Source organism: Canis lupus, chromosome 16 (assembly GCF_048164855.1).
Source record: "Canis lupus baileyi chromosome 16, mCanLup2.hap1, whole genome shotgun sequence".
Taxonomy (NCBI): Eukaryota; Metazoa; Chordata; class Mammalia; order Carnivora; family Canidae; genus Canis; species Canis lupus.
Window position 1 is genome coordinate 49,905,023 of NC_132853.1, and position 16,475 is coordinate 49,921,497.

A 16,475-nucleotide genomic window follows, 5' to 3' on the forward strand; every position below is an offset into this window, starting at 1 on the left:
CTCTAAAGAACAAACACGCCACCTAGTGGAAACAAAGAACACTCATAAGGGGAGAGAAGTTTTCTGTAAAAACCTGTTCAACTGTCCAAAAGCTGCTAATTCAAATAAAATTAAAATCTACTCCTGAAGGCTGTATATATAGCTCTTGAGATTTAAGAAATTCTCCCAGATTGCCAAGCATCTTGTCTTGAAGGTAACACATTGCCAGAGACTTCAAGAAAACGCAGTGTACTATTTGGCTAGCTCAACACTACAGAATGGATGGTGTATCCACTATTCTTCTCAGATACTAATTTTGAATGTTCACAACATTCCCTAAATTAAAAATAGTTTCTGAAAACTCTTTAAGGAGAAAATTATGTCAGTGTGCCACATGTTAAAGGAGTTTAGTTAGCTAGGTATTGTCAAATGAGCAGGTACAAGGAATAAATTAACCACTTTCATAAAGCAGGGAATTAACATTCACTTAAATATATTATAAGCATTGCCCTAATAAGCATTTTGTATACACTGTCTGAGAGTATAATCACAATCACATTTCACAGATGATTTGTATTCAAGAACTGAGGCCCAAAAAGATAGTGTAAGTTGCAGAGCCAGAATTTGAACCCAGGCCTAGAGGTCTCCCAAGTAAGTGCTCTTTCCTCAATAACTTACTATACCATAAGCATTTCTCTGCAACACAGCAGAATTTGGTAAAGAAACACTTCAAAAAGTTAAGGCACCTTCCAAAAGACTTTAATATTCAAAATGCAAATTCTGAGTATAATATACACAAATAATGAGGCAAAGTCAGAGAAATAAAGGAAAGACAAAGAGAAGACTAATAGATTTTACATGTGGTTAAATTTATTCCTAAGAACATCTTTTCCCCTGTTATTGATCACCAACCTACCTGGGTCTGTCTGTGTTGGATGGAGATCTGTTTTTGGGAGCTGCCGGAATGCTCTGTGTTGCCAGATCCTGTAGAAGAGGGACTGTTTTGCTGAGCCTGTAATAAAGGTATCACTAATCACTAGAAAGTTTTGCATCTTTCTCCACAAACATCTGTTGTTTTGTTATTAGATTTTATTATTTCTTTTTTAAAGTATTCTCTATACCCAACGTAGGGCTCAAACTCACAACCCTGGGATCAAGAGTTGTATGTTCCACCAACTGAGCAAGCCGGGTATCCCCTGCCACAAATTTGTATGAATGCAAACAATTATATAAAACAAACTCCTGGGCAGCCCGGGTAGCTCAGCGGTTTAGCGCCGCCTTTGGCCAAGGGCGTGATCCTGGAGTCCCGGGATCAAGTCCCATGTCGGGCTCCCTGCATGGAGCCTGCTTCTCCCTCTGCCTGTGTCTCTGCCTCTCTCTCTCTCTCTGTCCCTCTCATGAATGAATGAATGAATGAATGAATGAATGAATGAATGAATAAATAAATAAATAATAAAATAAATAATAAATAAAATAAAATAAAATAAAATAAAATAAAATAAACTCCTGATGAAAGTCAGAAGTCAGGGCTATATAGCCAAGATGAAAGTAAAACAATTTAAATGAGAAGCAAGAGCTAACAAGGTAGCATAGATCATGTCCCTATAAATAGTCTGAATTATCAAATGTGCCCAAATGAATTTTTAAATATGTAAATTAGAGAAAATTATGTTATTCCTGTAGTAACATGTCCTTTTCACTTGTATGGAAATATACTTTTGTCAGAAAAGGCTGGCAAAGCATTCCATGTACAGGGAATGTTCATGACTCTGGGCAGAAAAGAACTGTGAACTACTATTCAGAATAATTTTCTAAATCTGCAAATATTACCTATGAACACACTGTGGTCCAAAACTGCAGGATGATTTCTAATATTGTCATTTGCTGACTGTAATTTTTATACACAATGGATAGGGCATTCTAAAGCATTTTAAAATTTATAAAGCCTAAGCCTTAATATAATTCAACTATTTAGGAATATACAATCATACTTTCAAAAGTCCTTCTACTTTTTTTTTAAGATTTTATTTATTTGAGGATGAGAGAGAGAGAGAGAGAGAGAGAGTCTAGAGAGAACATGATGAGGGGGTAACTGAGGCAGAGGGAGAAGCAGACTCCCTGCTGAGCAGGGAGCCAGATGTGGGGGCTTGATCCATGATCCCAAGATCATGACCTGAGCCAATGTCAGATACTTAACTGACTATGCCACTCAGGCACCCCCACCAAAAATCCTCTTAAAAAAGACTGAACCTAACACAATACAATACAATACAGGCATAATTAGGAAATATTGGATATTCTGAGGATTATGGGCTAATGACAATACATCTACTATTACCATCTATCAGAGAATATAACGTTTCCATATATGTGAATTTTCTGATACTTTCTATATATTCCTTAAACTATTTCACTTATTCATTAACATAGGACCAATGCTATGCCCACTACCTACTGCATAACTACTGTCTGCTAACTGCTTCACTGTGATAGTCACACGCCAATCTTTATAAAACCCTATGGTAGTTATTATTTCCATTTATACATAAAGAAAAAGCAAATCAAAGATATTAAGCACCTATGCAGGGTCACAGAACCAGTAAGTGGGAGAGCATGAATTCAGGACTCCCTGTATCCACGAGAACTGCCTCTCTCAAGGGCCAACAGCAGAGCAGTTAATTATTAAGTTAGGGATACTGTCCCAACCAGACCACAAGCAAACTAATAAACACTTCATCCACATAATCATCTTGAAGGCTCACAACAGCTTTGTAAGTAGGATAAACAATGGTATCATTTCCATTTGTGTTCATTCAACAACTGCTCACTCCCTATGTCTAAGCACTATGTTAGGTGTCAGGGACACAAAGACTAAGTAAAACAGACACAAAACCGGGACACCTAGGTGGCTCAGCAGTTGAGCATTTGCCTTCGGCTCAGGGCATGATCCCAGGGTCCTGGGATCAAGTCCCACACTGGGTTCCTTGCAGGGAGCCTGCTTCTTCCTCTGCCTGTCTCTGCCTCTCTCTCTCTCTCTCATGAATGAATACATAAAATCTTTAAAAATTAAAGACACAAAGCCCACAGACTTAGTCATTATTCTGCCTTAGTAAAGCTTACAATCCCAGAGAAGATTAGGCACTCAGCTAATATTTATTGACACAAACTTAAATAATCATATAATAAACACAAAATTCCAATTGAGATAAGTGCTATAGAGTATACAACAGGGCACATAATCTAAACTAAAGTCAGGGATGAATTCCTTAGGAACGCAGTATGAGTTAAGACTTGAAGGAAATGATCAGGTCATTCCTCAGAGAGAACATGTATGTAAACACAAGGGGAAGAGAAAAGACTGATGTGGGGATCAAAGAAGTAAAAACTGAGAAACCAATCTCAAAGAGGTTGAATAATATGCACAGCCTATAAGTGCCAGAGCTGTGATTAGAGCCAGGTATAGGAAAATTCAAAAAATGAAAGTGTTCTTTCTTTACTCTTTCTATCATGCAACAAATTTTTTTACTTACTAGTTAATAAAGGTCATCATTATGAACCTCAAGTATTATATTGAACTATAGGAGCATTATCTCCTTTAGTTATCATTAGGTTCCTCTTATAATCCTTTCCTTTTGAAGTGTATTTCTTTTTAAAAAAATTTTTAAGACTTTATTTATTTGACAGAGAGAGAGAGGGAGGGAGGGAGGGAGGGAGGGAGGGAGGGAGGGAGGGAGGGCGAGCCTCCCCTGAGCAGGGAGCCCAACATGGGACTTGATCCCAGGACCCTGAGATCATGACCTGAGCTGAAGGCAGACGCTTAACCGACTGAGCCACCCAGGCACCCTTTAAAGCGTATTTCTAAACAAATATGACTGTTAGAACTATAATTATGATGAGTCAATAAGAATTACATGACTGGGGCACCTAGGTGGCTCAGTCAGTTAAGTAGCCAACTCTTGACTTCAGCTCAGGGTCATGAGATTGAGCCCCAGGAATGAAAGGGTTCTGTGCTCCATGGGGGAGAGGGTGATGTCCTGTTTGAGATTTTCTCTCTCCTCTTCCTCCCTTAAAAAAAGAATCACATGACTAAAAGGCTCTTCTATTAACTTCTAGGCTTTGGTATACAAGCTTTGCTAAAATGCCCTTTTTATATGTGCTCATTTCTGATTGTAGGTTTTCTTCCAGCAAACGGGGTGCAAGAATGTAATTCAGTGGGGTGTTTCCAAATTAAAGCCTTCTGTAAAAACATGTACGAATAGCTCAATCAATGATAAGTAAAATGCAAAAAGTTAGCCGAGTAAATGGAAACAGGTTATGAGGTAACAAATCCTCATAAAAATGAAAATAATACCTTCAAAAGGTAAAAGAACTACAGATATAGAAGGACCTATTATGACGAGTGAGTCTACAGCAAAATGCTTTAATTCTGATCATTCAGAATTCATTCATATTAACTGTGAACCTCCTGGTTAAACTCTAAAAATGCAAAACTGGAAAACAAAGAGAGCTTATAGTCTCCCAAATAAGACCAGAAGTTGCTGGCCTTGCTAAGCAGGCCACTGTAGTTGTAAATTTAGTCCAACCCCCACCTTGCAAAACTCCCCAGATGTCTGTATTCTTTATTCCTATTATATAAAAGGAACATGGCTTCTAATTCATAATGATAAGCTGATCTACCAAGTCCTACTGATACACAAAGATTTTTTTTTTTTTTTAAATAGAGAGGGAGGGAAAGGGGGCTTATGGAGAGGTGGAGAAAGAATCTTAAGTAGGCTCCATGCCAGGCACAGAGCCCCATGCAGGGCTTGATCTCACAACTCTGAGATCATGATCTGAGTCAAAATTAAGAGTGGGATGCTTAACTGATTAAGCCACCCAGGTGCCCCTGACATGCAAACATATTTTAAAAATGAAATCATAATAGCACTAAAAAATAAAAGAGCATCTAGGTTCAGAAATATTTTTATTTTTTAAAAGATTTTATTTATTTATTAATGATAGACATAGAGAGGCAGAGACATAGGCAGAGGGAGAAGCAGGCTCCCTATGGGGAGCCCGACGTGGGACTCAAAACCCAGACCAGGGATCATGCCATGAGCCAAAGGCAGATATGCTCAACTGCTGAGCCACCCAGGTGTCTGCAGAAATATTTTTAAATTTAAATTAAAAAAATTTTTTTTAAATAATAAATTTAAATTTAAAGAAACAAAAGTAGTTGGGTTAAAATTGATAGAAAAAGTGGGGAGGGAAAGTGGTTATTAAAAAAATTATTATTTTTTTTTTAAAGATTTTATTTATTCATGAGAGAGAGAGAGAGGCAGAGACACGGGCAGAGGAAGAAGCAGGCTCCATGCAGGGAGCCCGATGTGGGACTCAATCTCGGGTCTCCAGGATCACACCCTGGGCTGAAGGCAGTGCTAAACTGCTAAGCCACCCAAGCTGCCCCAAAAAAGAATTCTTAAAAAGAAAAAAAAGTGGGTCCAGGGGACAGAGGGCTCCTGGTATGAATATTGTGACTTGAAGAAAAAAAGCAAAGAATGTACAGTACTCCTGCCCTCCACAACTGATATAATGGAGAAAGAAATGGAATGTACCGTAGAGAGTAAAACAGTTTATGCATCAAAACAAAGCCCTCCTTATTTTGATGCTTGTAGAGGAGCTGGTCTTTGTGCCCAGACTTTACCAGACACTCCAGAGAGCTCACAGTCAGCCCCCTCACCATTTGAGAAGCAGCACTATGTTACTTATACAGAAAAATCCATGCCAAAGATCTCTATTAACCACTCTAAATTCATTCAACAAATACTAAATGCACATTTTCAAGAATCCAACAGCACAAAAGGGAAGATCCAATATGAAAAGACAAAGCTCCAAGAGAAAACAGATAATTCAATAAAAACAACTTTAAAAATAAAAAGTTAAGTTCAAAGAGGGCCGAAGGATACTACAGCTATAAAAATGAAAAAGCAGCAAAGAACATGAAAAAATGAACTTGTAACAAAGTATAAGATTATCAAAAATTTGAAAACTGAACAGATTAGCTAAACAATAAAATGAACATAGTTGAAGACAGAATCAGTCATCTGGAAGACAAGAAAATCAAGAAAATCTCCCAGAAAATAAAACAAGAATTCAAATAAAGCAGGAAAGTAAAGTTAAGAAATGTGAACAACACAGCTCCAAAACAATTAGACTTTCCAGAGGAAAAGGATAAAGAGAAAAAATAATCAAGGAACAGATTAATAAAATCTTTTTTTAAAAAAAGTATGTTATAAGAGTAAAAAAGCCTACTATATGACAAGCAGCATTAATGAAGAAAAAAAATAGTGGAGAAACTTCAAGAACAAAAAGATACCATATGATCATCTCAACAGATAGACAGAAAGCTTCTAGCACTCTTTCATTTTTTTTTAATTTAAATTCAATTAATTACCATATGATGTATTATTAGTTTCAGAGGTAGGTCAGTGATTCATCAGTCTTATATAGTACCCAGTGCTACTGTATCACATGCCCGCCTTAATGCCATCATCCAGTTACCCCATCCCTCCACCCCCACCCCTCCAGCAACCTTGTTTGTTTCCTATGATTACGTGTCTTATACGGTTTGCCTCCCTCTCTGATTTCGTCTTTTTATTTTCCCCTCTCTTTCCTATGATCCTGTTTTGTTTCTTAAATTCCACATGAGTGAGATCATATGATAATTGTCTTTCTCTGACTTATTTTACTCAGCCATAATAAATAGCTTCTAGTTCCATCTAAGTTGTTGCAAATGGCAAGATTTAGTTTTGTTTTGATGGCTGAGTAACATATCATATCTTCTTTATCCATTCATCTGTTGATGGACATCTGGGCTCTTTCCACAGTTTGGGGTGCAGATGCCCCTTTGGATCACTACATTTGTATCTTTGGGGTATACCACATAGTGCAATTGTGGGTAGTTCCATTTCTAACTTTTTGAGGAACCTCCTTACTGTTTTCCAGAGTGACTGCAACAGCTTACATTCTCACCAACAGTGTAAGAGAGTTTCTCTTTCTCCACATGCTCACCAACATGTTTCCTGACTTGTTAAATTTAGCTATCTTGACCTGTGTGAGGTGCTACCTCATTGTGGCTTTGATTTGTATTTCTCTGATCCAGCACTCTTTCATGATAAAGTCACTCAACAAACTCAGAATGGAAATATTTCTTCCCCAAAAAAGGTTATCTCTGGAAAAAAATACACAGCTAACCTAACACTGTCAAAGATCACATGCTTTCCTCCTATGATCAGGAACAAGACAAGACAGGATATTCATTTGAACCACTTCTATTCAATATTGTATTAGAGGGCAAATAGGCAAGAAAATAAAATAAAAGGCCTCCAGACTAAAAAAGAAGTAAAACTGTCTCTATTTGCAGGTGACATTATGCTTTATACAGAAAATCATACCTGAAAATTATTAGAACAAAAAAAAAAAAAAAAACCACACTCAACAAGACTGCAGGATATAAGATCAATATATAAAAATTTACCACATTTCTCTAGCACAGGGCCATCAGAAAATAAATAAAAATTTTAAAAACTTTTATTTGCAATAGCATCAAAAAGAATAAATACTCAGAAATAATTTTAATAAAAGGGCAAGATCTGGGATCCCTGGGTGGCGCAGTGGTTTGGCGCCTGCCTTAGGCCCAGGGCGCGATCCTGGAGACCCGGGATCAAATCCCACATTGGGCTCCCGGTGCATGGAGTCTGCTTCTCCCTCTGCCTGTGTCTCTGCCTCTCTGTGTGTGACTATCATAAATAAATAAAAATTAAAAAAAAAATAAAAATAAAAGGGCAAGATCTATATGCTGAAAACTGCAAAGATCATTAAAAGAAAATAAAGGGACCTAAATAAATATTTATCTCATGTTCATGAAGTAGAAGACTTAGGAAGGCAATACTCCCCAAATTGATCAATAGATTCTGCACAGCTGCTATAAATCCCAGCTGGTTTATTTGTAGAAACTGAAAAGCTGATCCTAACATTCTTATGGAAATGCAGGGGATCCCACAGCCAAAATAACCCTGAAAAAGAACAAAGTTGAAGGAATCACACTGCCTTATTTCAAAATTTAAATTACTTCAAAGCTACAATAATTAAGACTGTGGTACTAACATAAGCATAGGCTTACAGATTGACAGAGTAGAATTGAGAGTCCAGAAATAAACCCCTTACATTTATGGTCAACTGATTTTTGACAAGGGTGCCAAGACAATTCAATGGAGAAAGAATAGTCTTTTCACACAAATGTTGCTGGGACAACTGGATATCCATATGCAAAAGAATAAAGTTGGACCTCATTCCTGACACCACATACACATACAAAAATGATACAAAATGGATCATAGACCTAAACATAAGGGCTAAAAAACAGTGAGAAGAACGAACAGGAGTAGAGTCATGACCTTATGTTAGGTAAAGCCTTCTTAGCTACAACACTAAACATAAGCCACAAAAGAAAAAAAAGTTAAACTAGACTTCTTCGAAATTAAACTCAAAACCTTACAACTCAACAATTAAAAGACAATCCAATTTAAAAATGTCCAAAGGATTTATATAGACATTTCTCCAAAGAAGATATATACTTGGCAAGTGGAAAAAAGGTCCAATATCATTAGTATTCAGGAAATGCATATCAAAGCCACAATGAGACATCACTTCACCCCTACTAGGGTGGCTAGAATCAAAACAGACAACAAGTGTTGACAAGGATATGGAGGACCTCATACACTGCTGCTGGGTTTGCAAAATGGTACACCTGCTTTGGAAAGTGTTCAGAGTTCCTCAGAAAGTTACTATATATGACCCAACAATTCCACTCTTCAGTATGTACCTAAAAGAATGAAAATATATGCCTATACAAAAACTTGGGACATGAATGTTCAAAGCAGTACTATTCATAATAACCAAAAATTGTAAACAATGCAAATGTTCATCAACTGATGAAAAGGTAAAAGGCTGTGACCAGCTGAACACCAGAAGAAAGAATTCTATCGATGAATACACATCCATGAAAGCCCACAAATTCAAAATAAAAATGAAAGCAGAAATTGTCACCATTTCATACAGCTATTATCCCTTACTTTAAAAATTAAAATTTTCTTTAAAAAATTTAAATTGTTAATTAAACTGTAAGAATTAAGCATTTAACCTGCCTTTCCAAAGGAACTATATGTCAATGCAGCCAAAAAGGGTTAGATGATGAGAGCAAAGTTCTATTTTACATAAGAAGTGACACCAATAGGGACACCTGGTGGCTCAGTGGTGGAGCTGAGCATCTGCCTTCAGTTCAGGGCGTGATCTGGCTCAGATCTGGCTCAGGGCATGATCCGAGGTCCCTGGAGTGAGTGCCAGCCACATCAGGATCCCCGCAGGGACCCTGTTCTCCCTCTGCCTAGGTCTCTGTCTCTCTGTGTCTCTGTGTTTCTCATGAATAAATAAAATAAAATAAAATCTAAAAAAAAAAATCACACTTACCAATAAAAGTGTGATAATGTTAATTATCCAGGAAAATGTTAATATTTCTTAGGAAATGCCTGTTAAGTTACTCAAAGATAAGAAGTCAGGATTTCTGAAATGTACTTTAAAATACCAAAACAGGGATCCCTGGGTGGCGCAGCGGTTTGGCGCCTGCCTTTGGCCCAGGGCGCGATCCTGAAGACCCAGGATCGAATCCCACGTCGGGCTCCCGGTGCATGGAGCCTGCTTCTCCCTCTGCCTGTGTCTCTGCCTCTCTCTCTCTCTCTTTCTGTGACTATCATAAATAAATAAAAAAAAAAAATTAAAAAAAAAAAAATAAAAAAAATAAAATACCAAAACAAGGACACCTGGGTGGCTCAGGGTGTGATCCCGGGGTCCCAGGATCGTGTCCCACATTCGGGCTCTCTGCATGGAGCCTGCTTCTCCCTCTGCCTGTGTCTCTGCCTCCCTCTCTCTCTCTCATGGATAAATAAATAAAATCTCTTTAAAAAAATAAATAAAATACTAAAGCATAACCCATTTTTTAAAAGATTGTATTTATTTGAGAGAGGGCAAGAGAGAGTGAGCAAGAGAGAAAGAGAGAGTGCAGGCGAGAGAGAGCATGAGTGGGGGGGAGGGCAGAGAGAGAGGGGGAAGTAGACCCCCCCATCAAGCAGGGAGCCCAACTCGAGGGCTGATCCCAGGACCCCAGTATGATGACCTGAGAGCCAAAGGAAGACACTTAACCAACTGAGCTACCCAGGTGCCCCCCTCCACCCTTTTTAAAGATTTTATTTATTTATTTGAAAGACAGCACAAGCGGCAGGTGGCTGGGGAGAGACAGAGCAAGAGGGAGAGTGACAGCAGACTTCTCACTGAGTGCAGAGCCTCAAAGGTGTGCTCCTTCCCAGGAGTCTGAGATAGACCATGACCTGAGCTGAATGAAGCCAGACACTTAACTGACTGAACTACATGGGTGCCCCCTCGTATGATTTTTTTTTTTTTTTAAGATTTTATTTGAGAGAGAGAGAGACAGAGAGTACGAGTGGGGAGGAGGGGTGAGAGAGAGGGAGAAGTAGACACCCCGCTGAGCAGGGATCCTAACATGAGGCTAGTTCTGAGGACTCTGGGATCATGACCTGAGCCTGGAAGGCAGATGCTTAACCAACTGAGCCACCCAAGCACCCTCTCCTATGATTTTCTTAATAACATTTTTCTCTAGCTTACTTTATTCTAATACCATATACAATACAAATAGCATACAAAATTTGTGTTGACCAGCTGTTTCTGTTATCAGTAAGGTTTCTGGTCAATAGTAGGCTATCAGCAGTTAAGTTTTAGGGAGTCAAAATTTATATTGCATGATTTTTGACTGCATGGGGGGGGGTGCCCCAACCCTTGTGTTGTTCAAGAGTCAAATATATAAGTCAACTATATATACTTAGGGGCTCCTGGGTGGCTCAGTTGTTTAAGCTTCTGCCTTTGGCTTGGGTTATGACTTCTGGGTCCTCATACTGAGCCCCATATCAGGCTTCCTGTTCAGTGGGGAGTCGTCTTCTCCCTCTCTCTTTCTCTCTCAGCCCCCACAACTCCTTGCGCATGTACATGCTTTATATGTACAGGCTTGTACGTGTACATGCTGTCTCTTGTATAAATAAAATCTTTTAAAAATAACAAACTATATACACCTATCTCACTTTTTCTGTCAACTACATAGCATTTCACTAGACCCTACATGAAGGATACCTTTATCAATTCATGCAACATAGGACTACACTGGTATCTTGTTTGAGTAGTTCCAGTTCTGGCATTGGAGATACAAAAGTGAACAAAGAAAAGTCCCTGACTTGATGGAGTTTACATTCTAGTGGGGGAGGGGAAGAGTCAGACAAAGAAGTAAATTATGGCAGGTCAGCTGGTGATAAGACGAAGGAGAAAGACAAAGCAAGACACAGGAGCTAGACACTGTGTGGGATGGGCAGAGAGGAGCTGCGTTATTCTACAGTGTAGTTAGGGTATGCCCCTCTAATAGTGTAGATTGATGCAGAGACTAGAGAACTGAGGAAGCAGAGCACGCTTAGTAACTGGGAGAAGAATGTGAAGGCAAAGGCAACATCAAGTGCAAGGGTCCTGAGGTGAGAACATGACAGGTAGTATTTGAGGCGGTAAGGTAGCCAGTGTGGACAGAATCTGGTAGGGAAGTGAGACTAGTAACATACAGCACAATGGGGGAACCGCCCATGCAAAGTTTTCTGTGCCATTTTAAGCACCTCTGAGCAGGCCTGACTGAAACACTCTAATCTGTTGAGAACAGATTAAAAGGAAACAGAGGTCAGAGAAAACAATCAGGCTGGGAGGCTCCTACCATATCCTCAGTGGGAGACAACGGTTTAGTTCAAGCAGTCAGTAATAGTGAAAAGGTTAGAAGTAGGAGGATTCTGAACATATTCTTAATAGTGAGATTTGCTGATGGACTTGTAATTCGGATATAAAATAAAGAGGGATGCCTGGGTGGCTGAGCAGTTGAGCAGCTGCCTTTGGCTCAGGGCATGATCCCGGTCCTGGGATCGAGTCCCACATCAGGCTCCCTGCAGGGAGCCTGCCTCTCCCTCTGTCTATGTCTCTGCCTCTCTCTCTATGTCTCTCATGAATAAATAAATAAAATCTTAAAAAGAAAAAAAGAAAAAAAGAATGACTCCAAGGTTTTGAAACAATTAAAAGGAGAGCTGATGGTTACTGAGAGGTGGAAGGCTATGGAAGAAATGGGTTTGGAACAAGGGGACAAAAATGAAAAATTCCATTGGGGACATATTAGATCTGATATACTTATGAGACACAAAGACTAGTAGTGACTGACCACACAGGTTTGGAATTCAGGGCAGGGCTCTGGGCAAGAGATAGAAACTTGGAAATGCTCCGCATATGGCTGATAATTAGAGCAAAGAAACTAAATGAGATTAGGTAGAGAGTAAAGGTAGACAAAAGTCTCAAGACTGAGCCCTGGGACACTCCACTGTTTAGTGGTCTGGGAAATGAGAAAGATCTAAGAGTGGAAGCCAAGAGAAAAGCACGTGCTGGGAGAAGGGAGTCATTACATGTGGCTTATGAATCATGCTGGACAGATTAGTTCTGAGAATGATCACTGGGGTTAGCAGTGTGGAGGTCACAAATATCCTTGTTCTAAGTTCCTCTGAAACACTGGTGAAGGGAAATGCTTCCAGGTTTCTGCAATTATAAACAATACAATAAAAATCTTCGTGTAGTTTTATGGGAATGGAGTTTCTAGACCCAGGATATGTAAATTTAACACTCAGATTACTAATTGGTCCAAGTGACTGAACCAATCATGCAAACCTGCAGGTGTGTCAAACTATAAACCACACTGAGAATTATCAAATATATCAATTCTTGACACTGATAGGTCAAAAGTTTTATTTTGTTATATTTTGCATTTTTCATGTTATTAGTCATTTTTCTCCCTGTAAAATGGTCTCTCATGGCCTTTTTTGCCTATTCTTTTGGAAACTGTTTGTCTTTATTGATTCAAAACATTTCTTATATATTATTGTCAACTTTTGCTTTCTGCTTTCTTTATATTACTAAGCTTATATCCTGGCTGTAGCTACAGAGAAGCAAAGAGATTCAGAACTGTACCAAACCACTTAGGTCTTTGGTTTTCATACTATTTCCCTGTTCCTTCTTCGGACGTGATCATTTTCTAACTCCTCTGCCATGTCTTTTATACATGAGAACAATCTGGCTGTAGCATCTGCAACTCCTCTGACAGGCTGAGTGTACTAGCTGATAGGACTGAGCAGGTGGTTATCCATGTGCACCCATCCCAAGCCTGCATCCCCATACCTTTTATGGAATACTCATATTAGGGGACTGAGTTTTGCTGATCAAAATCCTGTGTACTTGTTTAAGATTTTATTTATTTATTTGAGAAAGAGTGAAAGAGAGAACACAAGCTGTGGAGAGGGTCAAAGGGAGATGGAGAAGCAAACTCCTTGCCAAGCAGGGAACCAAGATGTGGGGCTCAATCCCAGGACCCCAAGATCATGACCTAAGGTGAAGGCAGATGCTTAACCAACTGAGCCACCCAGGAGCCCCCCTGTGTACTTAACATGTCTGTCAAATAGTGGGCACTCAGTAAGCATTTGTGCAATGAAGAAAGGGAACTCCCCTCAAGTGAAATGGAGGTAGCTTCTAAGGCAAAGAAACCTCTGATTATCCAAGGTTTTACCTAAGAATGTTAGATCTAAGATGAAGATTTAATAGTCAGTGAATAGTAAACACACAATGTAATTTACATATACACACAAAGACAGATTCTTTAAAACAATACTATAGAGAACCATGACATTCTCAAACTATGGCATACTGCTGTGAGTATATATATATATATATATATATACACATATATTTATTTATTTGGGGGAGGAGTCACAGAGGGGCAGAGGGAGAAGCAGGCTCTCTGTGGAGCAGGAGCCCAATGCGGGCAGGACTCGATCCCCGGGCCCTGGGATCATTACCTGAGCCGAAAGCAGATGTTTAGCCACCGCTTAGCCACCGAGGCACTCACTGTCAGTATATTTATGTTTCTGTTGTGCTTCTTTTGCCACCCACAGATAAAAGTATACTGTCTTCATACAACAAGTCTCTCCATTCCTAAAAAATTCTGTAAGTTTAAAAGTTGTAGTATCTCTTCTTTGAGGAAGAGCAATAACTGTAAGAAAGTACTCCAAACAGGGGACGCCTGGGTGGCTCAGTAGTTGAGCGTCTGCCTTCGGCCCAGGGCATGATCCCAGAGTTCCAGGATCGAGTCCCACACCAGGCTCCCTGCGATGGGCCTGCTTCTCCCTCTGCCTATGTCTCTGCCTTCTGTGTCTCTCGTGAAGGAAGGAAGGAAGGAAGGAAGGAAGGAAGGGAGGAAGGAAGGGAGGGAGGGAGGGAGGGAAGGAAAGGAGAAAGGAAAGGAGAAAGGAAAGGAGAAAGGAAAGGAGAAAGGAAAGGAGAAAGGAAAGGAGAAAGGAAAGGAGAAAGGAAAGGAGAAAGGAAAGGAGAAAGGAAAGGAGAAAGGAAAGGAAAGGAAAGGAAAGGAAAGGAAAGGAAAGGAAAGGAAAGGAAAGGAAAGGAAAGGAAAGGAAAGGAAAGGAAGAATGGAAGAAAGGAAAGGAAAGAAAGTAAAGAAAGGAAAGGAAAGAAAGAAAGAAAGAAATCCCAATAGTGTACAATGGGTCCCTAGCTAATTATTTTATAATTTTTATTTCCTTTCCTTAAGACACCCACCATTCTCATGGCCTCTTTAAATATACAACTACAGGCGGGTCAATGACTCAGAATCCACAAAGCAAATAAAGAGGAAATTCAGGTTATAAGTGGAGAAAGTAAACCAGCAGAAGAGAAAGAAATTTGGATCAGTGGTGACATGAGCTCTAAAGAGGCCCCCAAAAATGGAATAGGGCAATGGGGCTTTCTTTTTGCTTTACACCATCCATGGTTGGGCATAGAAAACAAGAAAAATAACAACTTTTGAGTCAAACTAAATTATAATTTGGCAAATACAAACAGGGTCAAATTTTCATAATACTCAAATTCTTGATTCTTCAAGGAGAGAGGAAGAAGCAAGGTGAAAGCAGCCAATGGGTAGCCAAATATTTTTGGAAAAAGTAACTGTGAAGAGGTGAGAGCATACAGGTCACCCAAATACCACAGAGGGGAATGACTGGCAAACAGGATACAGGATGCCTGCCTATACGCTAAAAATCTGACTGATCTGATAATGCTTCAAATATGTGATGCCAGGAGTTTGAAGATTTTTGTTTGTTTTTTTAATTAGACAAGTACTTTGGCTATAATGGAATTTGGTCTGTACCTTCTTTACTTCTCTGTCAACCTAAAACCACATTTCCTCTCCCTTGATGTGCTCAGACTTTTTTCTTTTAAAAATTTGTTTGTTTTTAAGGATTTTATTTGAAAGCAAGAGTGCACAAGTTGGGGGGAGGAAGAGGGACAAGCAGACTCTGTGCTGAGTGCAAAGCCCAAAATGCAGCCCCTGATCTGCTCAGATTTTAACAGTCTCTCTCAGCCCCTCATATCAAGGGAGACGAGTAAATTCACACTACCTTTAGAAGTCACATAGTTAGAAATGTCATCATCTCTTCACCAAAATAATTACTCAAACTTCATCAAGGAGCTCCAGAGCAATAAGGAAAGGATCTGCAATCAACTCAGCCCCAGTACTCACTGAAACAAAAGTGAAGCAGAGGCCAGCTCCCCTCTGTGCCAGCTGCTCCGTGTCAAGCCGAGGTTTTGCTAGCATCACTGACATCAGGGTGGGCAGAGCAGATTGCTCCTCTGGCACCTCCTTTGCAGCGCTGCCATCTAAGCCATAGAGGGGCTGTTCTACTCGCCGCTGAAAAACATTAAAGAAAACACACAAATTACATGAGAAAGAAAACCTGAAACTGCCAAAACATGTTAACAGACTAAAACACAGTTATCGAAAATAAGAGTATTTTTGAAAAACACCTTTTCTGAAAAATATGGAAAGCATAACAGAAGTACCACTGGATTATAGCCTATCTATAAATCTGTGTTATCTTACTTGAATCATGTAAAATTACATTTTAATTGTTCTGTATTTAAATAACTGCATTTGCAGTTTACTTTGTAGAGTTCAACAAATCAACTTCATAATTCCCTTAAACCTACAAAAGAAATGTTATTTTTATCCTGTAGGTAAATGAAGATTAACACATTTGTCCCCTAATAGGCAGAGCTTATTTCACTCTCAATTCTATCCTCACCATACTATACTTAGATGCAAAAATTGAAAATAAATACAAGCAAAACAAGTTCCATAGAACACTAAAAGAATAACAACACAGTTATGTATAGTTTATTTCAGAAATGTAAAACTGGTTCATTATTAGCAAAACTGATATAATTCATTATGGTAATGGTGGGGACGGGGGGGGGGGGGTGGTGGTGGTGGTGGTGGT

At 39.2% G+C, this 16,475-nt stretch overlaps 1 protein-coding gene across 4 annotated transcripts in view; it reads right to left on the reverse strand.

The window, feature by feature from the left end:
* Positions 1-16,475, reverse strand: part of TLK2 (tousled like kinase 2) — a 122,792-nt gene that overhangs the window by 44,373 nt on the left and 61,944 nt on the right. For all 4 annotated transcript variants that reach the window (XM_072781256.1, XM_072781257.1, XM_072781255.1 and 1 more), the window contains 2 exons: positions 15,719-15,886; positions 896-991 (listed from right to left, as the gene is read on the reverse strand). In XM_072781256.1, coding sequence (XP_072637357.1) covers positions 896-991; positions 15,719-15,886 — 264 coding nt within the window. The remainder of the gene's footprint in view (positions 1-895; positions 992-15,718; positions 15,887-16,475) is intronic.